This window comes from Gorilla gorilla, chromosome 2, assembly GCF_029281585.2.
Source record: "Gorilla gorilla gorilla isolate KB3781 chromosome 2, NHGRI_mGorGor1-v2.1_pri, whole genome shotgun sequence".
In the NCBI taxonomy this organism is placed as follows: Eukaryota; Metazoa; Chordata; class Mammalia; order Primates; family Hominidae; genus Gorilla; species Gorilla gorilla.
This window is the reverse complement of record NC_086017.1, coordinates 27,142,787-27,160,346: the sequence shown is the minus strand read 5'-3', so window position 1 is coordinate 27,160,346 and position 17,560 is coordinate 27,142,787. Positions and strand designations below refer to the sequence as shown.

At 36.4% G+C, this 17,560-nt stretch overlaps 1 protein-coding gene across 39 annotated transcripts in view; it reads left to right on the top strand.

The window, feature by feature from the left end:
• The window catches only part of TBC1D5 (TBC1 domain family member 5), a 588,093-nt gene that overhangs the window by 417,809 nt on the left and 152,724 nt on the right, over positions 1-17,560 (top strand). For all 39 annotated transcript variants that reach the window (XM_055381150.2, XM_055381134.2, XM_063703452.1 and 36 more), the window contains one exon: positions 12,449-12,591. In XM_055381150.2, the coding sequence (XP_055237125.1) occupies positions 12,449-12,591 (143 nt within the window). The remainder of the gene's footprint in view (positions 1-12,448; positions 12,592-17,560) is intronic.

Sequence of the window (17,560 nt, the reverse complement as noted above, 5' to 3'; positions counted from 1 at the left end):
GGTAAATATGACATTACAATAAAATTTCTTTCTGGGAAAGGAGTCCTCCCTGTAGCCAAAGAGAGATAGAAAAGTTAGGAATCACTAAAACTTCCTTGGTTCTTGGCAGCGTCCCAACACTATATCCTCTTATACACTCTTAAAGTAGTGGTTCTCAAACTTGAGCTTGCATCAGAATCACCCAAAGGGCTTGTTAAAATACAGACTGCTGAACTTTGCCTAGAGCTTCTGATTTAGTAGGTATGAGTGAGTGGGGTTCAAGAATTTGCAGTTTGAACAAATTTTCATGTGATGCTGATGCTGCTGGTTTAGAGACCACACTTTGAAAACCACTGCTTTACAGTTTTCCCAAATTCCCCTTTTTGTGTGTGAAATAACTCAGTGCCATTCTTTGTAATCAAAGATCCTAAATTAAACCAAAGTGCTGAGGTAACATGAAGTAAGCAATTTGCTTCCAAGATATATTTACACAAACAAAGACCTGTACAAAGATAATCAATGCAGCATCACATATAATAACAAAGGAACCTAAATGTCCCCAAAATAAAAGGACTATTTAAGTTATTATACATCCACTTATGGAATACTACACAACCATAATAAAGAACAAGTTATTTATTCTATATATGTTGATTTGGAATGATCTTCATTTTAGCAATCATTGTCAAATTTAAAAATATGTGCTTCTGTTTATGCTTTTTTTTTTTCTTTTTCTTTTGAGACAGAGTCTCGCTGTGTCGCCCAGGCTGGAGTGCAGTGGTGCAATCTCGGCCCACTGCAAGCTCCGCCTCCTAGGTTCACGCCATTCTCCTGCCTCAGCCTCCTGAGTAGCTGGGGCTACAGGTGCCCGCCACCCCACCCGGCTAATTTTTTGTATTTTTAGTAGAGACGGGGTTTCACCATGTTAGCCAGGATGGTCTTGATCTCCTGACCTTGTGATCCGCCCGCCTCTGTCTCCCAGCTGTTTATGCTTTTACCAGGTAAATACCTGCATAAAAACGTCTGTATGTTATATAAGAACACTGGCTACCCTTGGGAAGGTAGGTTTGCTGTTGGGGAAGGGATTTGGGTTGGGAAGGAAAATTGCTTCTTATTGTATGTCTTGTTAAACTTTTAAGTTCTTTTTCGCCATTTGCAAAAAAAAAAAAAATAACCTATAAATTAGCAAAACAATAACTCCACATAGTTTCCATTTTAATTCACAGACAGTAAAAGAATTAAGAAAGTGAGAAAGATAGTGAGATAGGAGGCTATGGTCAGAGAGCAGTGCTTCAGAAGATATCACGGATTTGGAGCATCTCAGCACTAGAACTCAGCCACAGTAACTGGTGGCTGATGTGGAAAGGAAATGAGTATGTTGACAAAAATAAATTTAAAGTGTTTTATGTGATGGTTCTGCTGCTTCATATTTGAGTTGGTTTACGAGCAGATTAATTTATGAACATGTTATAAACCATGATGCCCTCAGTAAACTAAACTTCACTGAGTTTCTGTTCTCTCCATTAGCCTGAAATACACTTCTAGACCTCATAAGTCTTTCTAAAATTGGCTGACCAAAAGTGGCAATTAATTTTTCTTTGTAAGTTCTTAGTTCTTTATAGTTTCCTTAATGAGTTTCCCTGAAAAGAAGCCCTGTAAATCTTGTAGGGTCCTATAGCTGTAATTACCATTGTATTTTAACTGGGGTACTCATGAACTAGCAGATTGCGATGCATCAAAATAAGTCTTTCAGAAAGCACCATTTCTTCTACCCAGGAAAACCCAGCTACCACACAGATGACATAGCAATAGTAGATACTATGCATTCCGAATCCTGTGATTCTCCATGTTAATGTGGAGAGGCGATTTTAAAAATACATAACTGAATTAACTATCCTTTGGAAATTAGAGAAAATATAAAAGAATAGAAAAAACACTGGGCTAGTTGTTACAATATCATTGTATAATCTGCCTTTGGATGAAATGTGACCTCAGGTTGCGCCATGTTCCTTTGTTGATATATCGGTAAAATGCCTGTTCCTGCCCAGCTTCTTTGGGTCAATGATTACAAACTGGGGGCTGAGCAAAGAAATCACCTTTGTATCTCTGAAACATGCAAGAATTTTTCCCCCAAGTGGTTCTAATGCATGTATTCCACAGACCATTTGCTTTTATAGAGTTCAGGCTTATTTCAAGATCAAATGTGGTAGTACTTTTTTTTTAAATTTTATTGTTATTATACTTTAAGTTTTAGGGTACATGTGCACAATGTGCAGGTTTGTTACATATGTATACATGTGCCATGTTGGTGTGCTGCACCCATTAACTCGTCATTTAGTATTAGGTATATCTCCTAATGCTATCCCTCCCCCCTCCCCCCCACCCCACAACAGTCCCCAGAGTGTGATGTTCCCCTTCCTGTGTCCATGTGTTCTCATTGTTCAATTCCCACCTATGAGTGAGAACATGTTTGGTTTTTTGTCCTTGGCAATAGTTTGCTGAGAATGATGGTTTCCAGTTTCATCCATGTCCCTGCAAAGGACATGAACTCTTCATTTTTTATGGCTGCATAGTATTCCATGGTGTATATGTGCCACATTTTCTTAATCCAGTCTATCATTGTTGGACATTTGTGTTGGTTCCAAGTCTTTGCTATTGTGAATAGTGCCTCAATAAACATACGTGTGCATGTGTCTTTATAGCAGCATGATTTATAATCCTTTGGGTATATACCCAGTAATGGGATGGCTGGGTCAAATGGAATTTCTAGTTCTAGATCCCTGAGGAATCGCCACACTGACTTCCACAATGGTTGAACTAGTTTACAGTCCAAATGTCATAGTACTTTTAAAAATCAAAAAATTGATATAAATGCATGGTATTTGCCATTATCAGAAATTGTGTATGATTATTTTAAAACATTGAGTTGTGATCTTCTGTGCATTAAAAAATACATTTTCCTTGGTTATTATATATTTGTCCTTAAAAAATATTATATACACATAGATATAATTGATTGTAAAGTTGTATGGGCGTTAAATTTAGCTGTCAGACGGGGATAAAATGGAGCAGCCAATCCCCTCCTTAACTCTTTTGTTTCCATTTAGCTTTCACTAGTAGAAAAGGTAATTTATGTCATTTTGAGCTGGACTTCTAGATTTCCAACCAAACCCATATTCTCAAAGTAATTAATGTGGTGGAGTTGACTGCCCTTTCCCTTCATGGCTCCTTCATAGTTTCCTGTTTCCCTCCCTGTCTCTCCCTGCCTTCTTGCGAGTTACCTGGGCCCCATGCAGATACATTCAGCTCTTGATTATCTGCGCTAATGGATATTAACTGAGACATACATAATCCCAGATGGTGGATAATCCAAAAACAGTTAATACTTGGCTTTGAAATGTATTTAGTAATGTTTTAAATTGTTTTTACCTTTCTAATTATATGTTGCTATTCTAATTATATGTTGCTAATGTTGCCATTAGTTTGCATTCCCTGAGTACATCCTAATTGCTTGAGGGATTTAGCGTGGAGGGGGCACAGAAAAATGCAGAGTAACTGTGGTAAACCAGATTGATGGGATTATTATTGAGTTAAAATTTTATTTTGAGTAATTTTTTCCATTAATGATTAAGAGTTGTCAGCATGGCATTCAGTCTATGGCCTAGCACAGTACCTGCCACACTGTTGAAGTTTAGGAAATATTTGTTAAATGAAGATTCTCAGTTTTTCATACCAGTCTTATGATCAAATCAGGGCTGGCATGAGCCAGGAAAAGAAGTCAGTGAAGAAAGTTCATCTCCCCCACAACCTTTCCACCCTCAGGTCAGTGAAGATGAGTATTGCCAAGTCATGGACATTTTCCCAAGATAGTGCCGATTTACAGACTGTTTGACCAGCTAAGCCACACAGAATAGCTCCTCACTAGCAGTGCCTTAACACAGTGAGCCTTCAAGAAGGGAAATATGCTGTTCTTTTAAAATGCAAGAACGATACTTTGAAATGGGCACAAGGAAGCTGCGAATTCCTTTTAGTAGAATATAACTTTCCATGATAATACAAGCATCCACAATAACATAAACATAAATATAGAGCAGTTCTTAACCTAAGGTCCCTGAATTAGCCTAACTCCTAAAATGGCTTTCACTTGAGTAGATATGATATGGGGATGGGTGTGTGTATTTTTCAGAAGAGAGGGCTCATACGCTTGATTACATTCTCAAAGGGGTCTGCAACTTCTCTCTACTGATGAATGGAATTTCAGTTTCACTGTTTTATACTTCTCATGAAATGTTTGAAAGTGAGAAACAAAACTCCCATGGCCACTGCCTCACAAACTTGTCTCCATGTGGACTTCAGAACGATCAGGGAAAGTAATTTTGTAAATTTCTCTAACTATAGTTCGTTCCAAGCTGGGGACAGGCATAGGCTGAGAAGCCAAGGGTGTATGTTGAAAGACTGAACATGCAAATGGGCAATGGCAACACTATATGTGACAATAGAACTCTGACCCAGATAAGATGCCCCAGAAGCCAAACTACAACCTTTCCAGCAAAATCAGTCCAGAACAGTTAGGCCTTGGTCAGTCGCTGCTAACTTCCCTATTTTTGCCCTACTTTCTGCTTCCACCACAGGACCAACCTAGAGAAAGCCAAATATGTTCCCCAAATCAATCATATATGGTACCCCACGTCTAGTTAGCCCTCTGCCATGCCTACAGCCTTCAGTGGGGCATACCTGAAGCCTCCCCCGGCCCGTCCCCCACACCATAAAGCTTTATCTTTCCCCTGGCTACTTTGGATTATCTTCCAAACACAGGTAATGGTAGCTGAACTCTCTTGCTATTACAAACTCTGAATAAATAACCTTTGCTTATTCTCATTTGGGGGTCTTCATTTATTTCCACTTTGCATTGAGATTTGAGAGTTTCCAGGTGAACTCCCTTAACCTGAAATCTCTCTTCCACCACTACATCACAGAGCTGATAGTAATATCACTGGAGAAATGTTTCTTGGAGTTTAGCTCTTTATTTCTCCAGGAATAGCATTTTAAATGCATGTTTTATTTTAGGGATATTTAGACCCACATAGTTGATAGTGTTGAACCTTAGACGTAGAATGGTTCACTGGTAACACAGAATAGAGGAACACAAGATAGATGACCATTCAGCTGCGCTCCCAGTGTCATGGGGCTTCTACATGGGCAGTGGGCAAATGCCCTTTTGGGCCTGGCAGTTTTGGTATTATCTCACTTCTGTTACCCTCACATTTGTATCACTACTTTTTATTGGGTCATGTTTTTATAATAGTGTTTTCCTTGAAAATAAAATATATATAAATTAATACAGATAGAATTCTAAGAGAAATTTGGCTATGGATACTTTGTGTCCCAGTCATTAAATGTGTGCCTGATGGCCATTGGCTGAATGGTTAGACATGTAGAGTGAGCCAGTTTGAAGATACACACTCAAGAGTAGGCTGAGAAGATGCAGAGAGAAACCAGAACTTCCTATGTATGGGTCTTATAGTTTGGTTCCCACACCAGCAGCATCAGTATCTCCTGGGAACTAGTTCAAAATACACATTATCTCTGGGCACAGTGGCAGATGCCTGTATTGACCCCACCTTAAAAAATGATCAGGCTCCCATTAAATCTTCTGTATCAGAAAACTTTGGGGATGGGTTCTAGCAATCTGTGTTTTTACCATCCCTCCAGATACCTCTGCTGCATGCAAAAGTTTCAGGCCACTACTGTAATTAGAAGAGCCATCCAATAACTTTTGCTTTTTCTCTCCTCATGGAGTAATATTTTACATGAATGCATGGTAGATTTTAGGAGCTCTGACAGCCTGAAGCCAAAATATCGACAGGAAACAGGAATCTGTCACCTTGTCCAGTGCCTCTCAAACTTGTACATGCAGATCACCTGAAGGTTTTGTTGAAGTGAAGGTCTGACCCAGGAGCACTATACTGGGGGGCTGAAAGATGCATATCTAACAAGCTGCCAGGTGGTGGTGCTGGTCCTAGGATTACACTTTGAATAGTAGGGTCCTAGGAGACCATACACCCAAGCTGAGGAACATTGGAGGTATGGGCATGCAGGGAACTAGAGTTCAGGAAATGAAAGGGGAAGGTTCCTGAGAGGTTAGGAGGCTTTTATAAATTCCTGCATAAATCTGATCACTTACTGCTTAGAATGTATGTTCAGGGATCTCCACAGAGAGATAGGGGAAGCCCAGGGAGAAGACTGATAAGCAGCTAAGCATCCTGTGAAAGGTCCAGCCTGTAGGCCCAAGATCAAGATCATCTGTGGTCAAGAAGAGCTAACTTGAGGAAAAAGATTGATATTAATTAAATAAACATTTTTAACCCCTTACTCTATGCCTCATACCAAATAACCCCTAGGATCCTGCTGGAGAAGAGAGAGAAACCAAAACAATATCCGTAACTTAACTATTTAGCTGAGATTTGTTTATCAGTGCCTTTCTCTGGAAAATGTAAGTGGGAGCAGTAACACTAATAGGTGTGAAACCTTCAAATATCAGGCCTGGGCAAAGCAGTGTCCTAAACCCTGAGCTGCAAGGCAGGGTCAGGGCACTTTCTGGAACAGGAAAGAAGAGAAAGAAGAGAGGGCCAGTGATAACCCCGGAGGGTACTTAAAGCTGTGGGTTAGAGATAAGAGGTCAAAGGCAATAAGATACCCTGCTGCTGTTTAGGAATGGAATTCTTCTGACTCTCTTAACAGGTACCCATCTGTGGATTTTGGCCATGTCCCTTTGAATAACAGGAATTCTATTTCCAATGTAATTGTTGTTGGTGAGATTAACTGCTTATGGAAGCATAATGACTGTGGTCTTACTTTCATCCCTGAATAGATCCTGATATTTCTCAGCTTAGTGTTACACCTCATGTCAGTTCTTCCAACAGTGTGTATAAATGTATTAGGAGATTTATGCAGAGGAAGTCGAAAAGTGCTATTCACTGTAGTTAAGATCCCATTGGTATTTGAAATGTCTGTGATGGTTTCAAAAAATAAAGTCACACATGTTTTATTTTTTTAAATGAGTTTCAGATTACAGAGGATAGGAGTAATTATTTTTAGCAAATCTCTATATGCAATTTTAGAAAATTTATTTGATCATAATTTCCTTTCCTGAAGGTAAAATGGTAGAGCAAAGCCTATTTACAGACTTTCTAGAAGTAAAAACTGTCTCTGGTATGAATAAAAAACAGTTTTCATGGAGCCTAAAATTCGTTTTCCCAACGTGGCCAACAACTGCACGTTAATTCTTTGTATATTTAATTCATACACAGCAGTGGCTTCTAAGTAATTTTCTCAAGGAGATACCCAGTAGCTTACTTGTGATGGAACCCAAGTAAGTGATAGGGTAGAGAGGTTACTTCTCAGCAGCTTTCATCCCCATAGTCCTCTCCTGTCAGGGCTAAGATCCCAACTGCTCCCTAGTTGGAATGGACAAGAGGATTCTCACAGAGAGTGCATCCTGTTCATACAACTATAGCTGTATTAGACTATTACCATCATGCATTAGCTTTATTGGAATTTCCTGGTAAATTATATATGCTAAAGTTACTCAGTCCTTGAAGTACCATACTTGTAAGCCAAATAGCAGGCATACATCTCAAAGAGGTATGTGTGTATGAGAGAGAGAAGGAGAGAGAAAATGTTCAAGCATCAAAAGCATATCATATTATGGTCATCTTCTGTACCCAACATGTTCATGATCATCTTAAATCCCTGGAAAAACATAGATATACAAGGATATACTTTCCATTCAGACTATTTTTGCAAAGGCATATTACAGTTGTTCTGACAAAACAGCTTCAAACACTTGCCAAGGAGAATAAATTACAGTAGGAATGGGTGGTAATTATTAGGAACTTATTTTTGGAATAAGAAACCGTCCTTAATAAAGGGCTGTGTACTGCCCTCTGAAAGGAGGAGAGAATTTTCCCAAAGTCAAAAATACACTTTTAACAGTTCATGTACATATCCTTTGGGGGTTAAATTAGGTTAACATGTGTTCCCAAAAAGGCAAATTCAAGCTGGGTTCAATCCATGGATTACAAAGAACACTTAGAAAGCAAATTGGAATTCTTTAGACACAGTAATTCAAAGTTTCTGTTTTTTCTCTTTTTGAAAAAGAGTTTGATGGCTTAAAGGATTCAAATATATCCTCAAGGCATTCAGATACCAAATAGTTTTTAAAGACCTAATTGAAATAGTTGATTAGATAAAAAATTTACCAAACAGGTAAGCATCCTTCAATAATGTATTCTGCAGAGCCCTTAGAAGACTAATAAGTGTAAAACTGGAATAAAATTATTTATTTTGGCCTCCCATTTTTTGTGACTGTTTTCTAAAGAAGTTCAAATTAAATATGAGAATGGCTTGTGACCCTAAGTATAATGAATTCAGTGTTTACTTGCAATTTTAAGACTGTCTTCACAGAGTTGATATAAAGGAAAACTCAGGGTGTATTAATTTCAAAAGAACTGAATACAAAGAAACCCAATATAAGAGCCTAAAATCAGTCAAAGAAGTACCCAAGCACAGAGATAAACATTTTTACCTTGCTCTTTCTTGAATACTAATACAGAACTTGGATTCTGTGTTTATCCCGTAACAGGCATAGATTATTTAAAAATTGTTAGCTTTTAAAAATACAAGTGAACAGAAAGCAAAACACAAAATTGATATCATTGAGCAAAAATCTAACATTGCTTTTTTGTGTAAGAATGCTCACCTAGTGGTATCATTTCATGATCACAGCTTACTCAAGATGCCCTTATAATGTGTGTTAAATTGAATATAACATTTCTACATTACTTGTTCTTGTAAGGTTACTATGCCCATATCTCACTAAAGAGCCATTAATGGAAAAGAATACGGAAATGAAGACCTAGGATTTAATTCTGTTTCTCTGTATATAACCCACTACAGCCAAGTTGGATTAAGGCTATGTTTATTTAAAGCTCAGTCAAATTGGTCCTTTTCATAAACTCATTGGCAAAAATGAATTTCTCTTGGTGTTTCCATGGGTCAGTCACCAAGCAATAACACCAACAGTAGTTACTGTTCTCCTGGGAATAGCAGCTTAATTACACATAAATTTAAAATCGAGAATAGTGGTATAAATGCAAACATAGAGACTTGTCCTGTCTTTGGGTGTTTATTATTAAATTTAATACCTCAGATACTCTTTTCTGTTTCTGCATATCTTAATTACTAAGTAGATATGGTAAAATATGAATTATTATATTATCACAAGTGATAAAATATATATGGTTATGAGCATGGCAGTCTGCGGGTGTAACATACATAAAGCAAGATTGATAGTATAAAGCAATTAAACTGAAGTTATCTTTAAGGGGAAAAGGTTTAATGCTACCCTTAAGTGTAACTTAAACTCTCACTAAATATTTTTAACTGCAATAAAAGCATGTTAATTGTAGGAGTGACTTCTTTACAAGACCTCATTTCTTAGAGTAAGTTTTTCTTTCCAAGAATATAAAAGCTTACTGAAATAATTTCTATTACTAACTCATTCTGTAAAGAGCTTTTTCCTTGGCTTTTAAGCTCAATGAAGAAAGCCCAAAATAGCACAGGAAATTTGTGTGTTGTGAATATATATAAGAACTAAATCCAATTGGGATAAAATGATTAAGTTATTGATAAGGTCATCTTGGTCCCAAAGCATTCCATTAGTTATATGCTTCTTCTTAAATATTTTGAGAATTTGGCCTGGATTTTCTTATAATTATATATAAAATAGAAGAGACGGCATTTTACTTTAATATCCTCTCATGTACAACTTATTAACAGTCTTTATATAAAAGAAACATGCTACGCATCTAATGATAAATTTTTTTCTTATGTGGTTTTGGTATTTTTTTCTACCTCTTGGATTATTTTTGTGCCACCACTAACAAGATCAGTGCCTGTACTTCCAAATTAGCTATCCCATTGCTTCTCAGTAAAGGTGGCTTTACAGTGGGGTTAACAAGAGTTCTGTAAATACATAAAGCACTTAGCAAAGTGTATAGAGGTCTTTACAAAGAACTTTCTGGATCTCTCTCTCTCTCTCTGTTTCTGTCTTTCACATGCACTCACACACACAGGATTTGGTCCTTGCCCTGGAATTATATAGCAGTGTACTTGGCAAGGTACTTAAAGAGTGAAGCAATATGAAAGATTTATAAAGCAGCACATTGTAGATAATACATTAAAAAGTGCTAAAGACATGCATTGTGTGTAGTTTTGAAGATATTAAATATGTGAACAATTTGACACAGAAAATAAAGATGTATTTTATTCAGTGTAGATTACTAGATGTTTGCAGTTAACCTTCCTGACTGCTGCAGTGAAGATTGCTGCATATGTGTATCTTCAGAGTCAAGAAGGGTGCAAGAGAAGTTTGAGGAATAACTGGGCAGTTTGTTGTAGAAATAATGGGTATAGAAATTATTTCTAGGAAATGGGCTACTTTGTTTTTTTTGTTGTTGTGCTTAAAGCACTATCTGTGATGAAATCTAAGATGTGATTGCTGATAAGAAAATGGCAAGGATTTGAGCTGTAAGGAAAGAGGGGGAAGATTGTATTCCTAACTGTAGTTGTGTATTAACCTTCATCTACTTTCCTCATTGATGGAGGAAAGTTGTGTCAGCCGAATAACTGTAACCACATTCTACATGTTTTCGTCGTTTAAGAATGCAAACATTTGTATCGGTTAAAAATCCTTTGAACAAGGGCCCAAAATGGTTTAGTTCATGTACTTTTTTGCTGTGCCCATCTCTGGTTCCCCTGGTACTCTTTGCAAGATCAGTTAATTCTTTGTAATTAAGAATAGCAGCCTATTTAATTTAGAGATGTTTTTGTACTTCTTGGAATAGTAAATATTAGCATTTGTAATTTGAAAGAATTAGAAATGTGTGGAGAAGTATTTTTTTTCCTAAGCCATGTAAACACAGCCATATTAGACAAAAAAAAATTGTGTTAATCACCCCTCATTTTATTAATAGTAGTGGAGTACAAATTGAAAATTATAAAAGATAAAAATTATAAAAGACATTGTAACATTTTTTAAAATTGAACATTTAAAACATTTTAAATATTTTAAAATGGAAAATTATAAAAGATGCTGTAACATTTTTAAGAAGATAAATATTACTTCGGCATTTAAATTTTTTTACTGAAAAATTGAGTAATTGATGTAGTTGAAAATATAATCTAATTATTCTATTGATTAATATGAGAATGTGAATAAAAAAACTTGTGTTCAATCACATGGTTCCTAATAAACTATGATACGTATTTGTGAGTATACAGTATTTTGTCACATCTTTGATTTCTCCTTAAATATATTGCTCTCTAAGGAAAATATTTGAATTTTTTTTGCCTTGCTTTAACTCCACAAATGGTTATATTTGGTTTCAAATTTACATAGAATTAACATCTCTTAACTAATTTTTAAAGGATTTATTCTATACTATTTGATGGTGCTAGAAATTTGGAATTTTTAATTCTTTGCTATTTGCTAGAATCACATAGAATTCTAGCTGAAGTCCTTAGAAAAAGACTTATGTAAGGAAATTGTAGCCATGTCATGTAAAATTAGAGGTAAATGAATAAAAACATCAAACCAAATTTTTTTCTTATAAGAATTAGATATAAATAGTTTAACATTTATTGAAAGTCTAAAGTGTCACTATTATGTACAGTTATATATAGATGTTGCTTAGTATTCACATTAGCTGCTTATGTTTACTCTGTGGCATAGATACTCACTTTCTAGATGATAGAAGTAAGTTTGAAAAGCACTCCTCGAAAGGTAGCCTTACTGATCAGGTATATCTGTTGCAAAGCTAAAAAAAATAAGTATGACTATATCCTTCGTTTAAAATAACTGTCTATGCTTGACCAAAAAAATGGTTATCTACTGGCCTTTTCCCACACTTAATTTTAAAATGAATTATTTTAAATAGAAGTGAGATGTGAGAACGCAGTTTTCTAAGTTTCTATTGGATTTGTCATACAAACATTTGCAGAAGGGCAATTAACAACAACAGAAAATCAGTAGAGATCATGAAATTTTGGAAAATTTTATTTTTAACTTACAACCTTACCTATGAAAGCAACTACCAGACTACTAAACATTCATTTTTTCTTCACCTTTTGGGAATTTGTGATTTCTATTAAATATGAAAGATTTTGACTTTTTTCATATATATGTATAATACTTGTGTATATAATAGTATTTAATGATGATGGCCTAGTTATACAATTATAAAATTCATTTGAAAGCTTAAAATATAGATTTTACTATATTATATTTTTGATATATAATATTTGCTCACTGAGTTCAGTTAATAGATTTTCACAGTTACTTGAGAAAATGATCACTCTTTATTCTCAAAAGTACTGTCTTCTGAATTTTTGTTTTCTTTCTTTCCAGAAGGTGGGTGCGGCTGCTATTTGGACGAGAGTTCCCCCTGCAGGACCTTCTGGTGGTCTGGGATGCCTTGTTTGCAGACGGCCTCAGCCTGGGTTTAGTAGATTATATCTTCGTAGCCATGTTACTTTACATCCGAGATGCTTGTAAGTATTAATGACCTTTCCTACATTTGACTAGGTACTCCTGATTTTCAAAAATGTTTTGCCTTTTAAATAGACTTTGTGTTTTATTATTTGATTTGCATGTACCTCAATTTTTATAGTAGGGTAATATACTGAAATTTCAAAGGAATATACTAAACATACCTTTTGTTGGTTAACTGTGTACACGTTGGGAGATGTGAGTCATTTTATCCTGAGAGAATTAGAATATTCTTCAGAACCATTTTTCTAAAGACTTTACTCCTGCTTTAATCTCCTCATTACACACAGTTGTGAAATGCATATATAAAAGCAAGTATTTGAGATATGTTTAGAGCTCCACCTTCTGACAGGTAGGGAATATTCAAGGATGTTTATCAGGAGATTGGAATTATTTTTATAATGTCAACACCTTGCTAATTAAAAAAACAAATACATTTAAAGGTATTTTAACTTTCTTCCAGTTATATTTTAGAAAAATATATTTCTCAATACAGTGCTGAATGGTAGACGTGTTCCCATCTCCTCAGATGTATGTTATGGTGTCTGTAATAACCAGAAAGCCAGTGTCTAGCCCTTTCGAATAGTCTGATAGTTCTTAGCTTGAAGAAAATATCGGTGTGTATTTTAAATTTCAAAATACTTCAAAATTGTTTTCCGTCTCAGAGAAGTAATCAAAAGTTCACACAATAGAACTTGTTAGCCAAAATATAATTAGGAAAAAGTGCACAAAATTATGTGATTGAATTAGGAAATAGGTAGCTAACATAAAGTAAGACTTTGTCAGAAGAACATACACTTTTTAGAATCATTTATAATTGCGACTGTTAAATTGTTACGTGGTTCTCTTTATTTGTTCATTGAATACCAGTTGTGCCAGATGCTCTTGTTATGCCTCTAGTAACACTAATTTTCTTTAAAATTTTAGATTATACTTTTTTAATTTCCCAAAATTACTTAAATAAGTGACAGGAGCACCACATTTTATCCAAAAAATGTAGATTTTGTTCTGTGCCTCGAAGGTCAAATAGTTTAGGTTTTCTCAAAGTGAAAGTTTCTTCCTTCTGAGCCAGATCTAATCATTTAAGAACATGGAAGTCGTAAGAGGAAACATCAGGAAAGTAGAGAAAGATATTTGAGTAGATTTGATGGATACTGGATTTTATGATATTCAATACTAACCTGTAAGTTGTATTTTTTAATATAAGTAATAATAAAAGGAATGAGAAACCTCTTCTAGAAAAAAGAATGCTTTGGATAATATTTATGCAAAATTTTCCAAATCAAACAACTGCTGAAAAGTATTATGATTTTCTGTAATTGTAAACAGTTTACAATTTGCTCTTTTTTGACTTTGGCACATTACCACTATATATTTTTAATTTAATCATCCTGTCTCCTATTCTAAGACCTACTTTTATCATTTTATAAAACATGGCAAATTTTTTGGCACCTGAAGTCCTTACACATTTTTCATCTTTTCACTGATGACTTTATAAAATGTAGAAAAATACAGAAGTAATGAAGTGATTTATTTATTTCAATATTTAATCAACTTATTTTAATTTTGTTATTTAAGTCTATAACAGTGGATGAGATCTCCTAAAAATAGAATGAATATTTGTCAGGTATTTACAGATCACTGCTCCTGTCCTCAAGAAGTTTACCAACTAGTAGGGAAGACTGACATAAATGATTTCAAATGAACATATTTGGTACTATAGTTGGGATGTGGACAGGTAGTGTGGAAACTTAAGGAGAGGCACCTAGCTCCCCTCTGGGCTGCTGTGAGTCAATAGAGAAAATTGTGCAGGTGTTGGCAAGCCAAATAAGAGGATCTGCATACAAGGCAGAAGGAACAGCATGAACAAAGGCCTGGAAGTGAAAAGCAGCTTATTAGGGATGTATATATTAATGTGTTTCTATAAGCTGTTTGGTATTATTAGAGTACAAAGGGAGAGAGACTAGCCGCAGGTTATGAGACTAAAGAAAGAAACAGGAGGGTCATGATGACAGTCTTCGTATGGTAAGTGATAGGGAGCTATTGAAATGTCCAAAGCAGAAATGTGATCACTTGTAGATCACTTTAGCAGCAATGGGGAAGATGAAGTCGAAGGAGACGAGAGCAAGGGCATCAGTTAACAGTTGTGATGGTAGTTCAGGAGAAAAACAGTGGATCAGAGAACTATTCAGAGCTAAAGGTAGCAAGATTTAGTGATTAAATATGATAGGAGAGGGAGAATGGGAAATCTAGAAGAATCTCCAGCTTGGAGGTATGAGTGACTGGGAAATATTTATAACTCGATAGAAAATACAAGGATTAAGAAGTTTTAGGAATGTTAATAATTAACTGGGCTTGACTTTGCTGAGTTTTGAGATATTTATAAGAAATTGTAACCTAAAGATTTGAAAAATAAAGTTAAATGTCAATGTCAAGGCTACAGATTTAATTTTGCAAATGATTGACAGATGTTTGTTAAAACCATCACCACAGATGCCACCTGCAAAGAATAGGGTGACTATATATCAAAGTTTGTTTGGGATAGTCTTGGTTTACACCTGCTATCCCAGAATAGTAATTATTTGTCCTTTTTCACTCTTGAAGACATCACATTAGGATCATAAAAATTATATGGTCCTACTACCTAAGGTGGGTACATATGGAAAGAGAACATGGGCAAAGGTGAAACTGGGTTTAACATGAGCATTTCAGAGGCACCAGAGGAGAAAAAGCCAAGGAAGAGCTTAGTTTGTGTTGTAACCCCAGAGAACTGTCTGAGCCAAGCACAGAAAAGAAGGTCAAGAGTGCCCAGGAATAGTAACACAAGGCTAGAAAAGTCCACTCACTTTGGGAACTGTGGAGGGACAGTCATTGGATACCTTTGCCAGGGTGGATTCAATGGACTGGTTGAGCAGAAGCTGGATTATGGTGGGTTGAAGAGTGAATAGACAGTTAAGAAGTACAGTAGTCTTTTCTTCAGCTTTTTGTTGTTGGTTTTTTTTTTTGTTTTTAATATATGCATTACTTTTTCAACTGAAAAGATAACTAAATAAAAACAAAGAATATGGAGATAGCAGATATAGAGTGATCTTTGAGTAAAGAAGAAGAACGATGTAGCTAGAGGACAGTGCAGGGGCAAGGAAGATTGGATGGCTGTCGTTAGACATTGGAGGCAGGGCAGAACTGATAGAGAGGTTTACTTCTCAAACCAGTCTGAGTTCCTACTTCAAGAATCGGCACTAGTTTTCCCCACCCTGTTCCATGAATTAGATCTATGAAAAAGCCAAGCATGGTGGCTCGAAACTGTAATCCCAGCATTTTGGGAGGGCAGGGCAGGAGAATTGCTTGAGCCTAGGAGTTTGAGACCAGTCTGAGACACGTGGTGAAACCCCATCTCTACAAAAAATAAAATTTGGCCGGGTATAGTGGCTTGTGCCTGTAGTCCCAGCTACTCATGAGGCTGAGGTGGGAGAATCATTTTAGTCCAGGAGGTCAAGGCTGCAGTGAGCCGTGATTGCGCCTCTGCACTCCAGAGTGTGGGTGACAGAGCAAGACCCTGTCTAAACAAAAAAAAAAGATCTATGAAAAGAGAAAATATCTTCTTTGTTTTGAAGCTTTCCCTTGTTTATTGTCTGTTCTTCACACCCCACCCCTAATCCCTGTTCCCCAGTGAGAGACAGGATTTTGTCTGTCTTGGTTTCCCTCCCATATACCAGCATCTAGAATTGGGCCCAGGGCATAGTAAACCTCCAGAAAAATATTTTTTGAGTAAAATAATTGAGGAAATAAGGGCCCAGAGGCAGTAGAAAAGAACTGGGTCTGGAGTCCTGTGGAAGACTGGCTGTGGAACAGGGATGAAAAGCTGGTGCTGATGCAGGAAGAAAGCACTAGGCTGCTTTCACAAGTAATCCAGTTCATAAGTGGAGAAGACGGAGAATAGAGGAATTCCATATCTGATAAAGGAGGAAACAAGGTTATCCACTGTGAGTGAGGCAGAGTAGAGTTAGTAGTTTGTGGGAAATGACTTGGAGATGTGATAAAGATAGCTAATTAAGAGCCAAGAAAAAACCATGTGTAGCTGTTGAAGATCCTACAGAGACAAACACTGGGAAGTGGTACCAGGCCTCAAAAAAAAAAAAAAAAAAAAAGAGGTAGATTGTGATCCAGGCTTCCAAATGAATTAGGCAGGACTAAAGGGAGATAGGAGGGTAGAGGGTGTTGAGTGTATTTTAAAATTGTGGTTTAAGATGTATAAAGAGGGAAGCACAGCCAGGAAAAGATTAGGGAAAATTGAATGTATCAAAGAATTGGGTGAGGTAGAGCATGAGAGAGCTAAATGCATACAAAGTTGTGGTCTGACATAAAGCAGTTCTAGATCTGCTTGGTATGGTTGAAGTACGTGAAGGGGAATTTAAGTTGCTTGAAGACCAAGGGATTGTGAGGAAACTGGGGTTTTTCTTTAGTTCTCCATGGACACTTCACCAAGGATCCTAATAGGAAAAGGTGTAGAAGGAAATGTAATGAGCCTGGCACCATAGCCTCAAATAAATGAAAAAGAGTGACCAAGAAAACAGCTTTTATTGAACCAGTCAATTATTCACAGTCAACCATTCAACCAGTGTTTACCAGTATATGGCACATAGATGATAGTGATGCAGGGACATGATTGAGGCATAGAGGCATGGCATTAACTTCAAAGGAAGAAGTTTTATGAAATGATAGGAAGCAATAGTTTGGAAGCAGAATCAAGGAGCAAGGTGGTCCTCCACCTCACATCTGGAGGTTGCAGAGGCAGCAGTGACTCTGGGAGGGTGAGGCTTAGAGGGAAAGACATTGTTCCCTAGAGAAAAGGATTGAGATAGAGGGGAGCCCCAGAAAGAAAAGGGATAGAGAACCAGAGTTGCATGGGAGGTCAGTACTAATTAGATGAGCTTATATTTTTGGCCATGGTCAAGAACTGAGAGGAAGGTG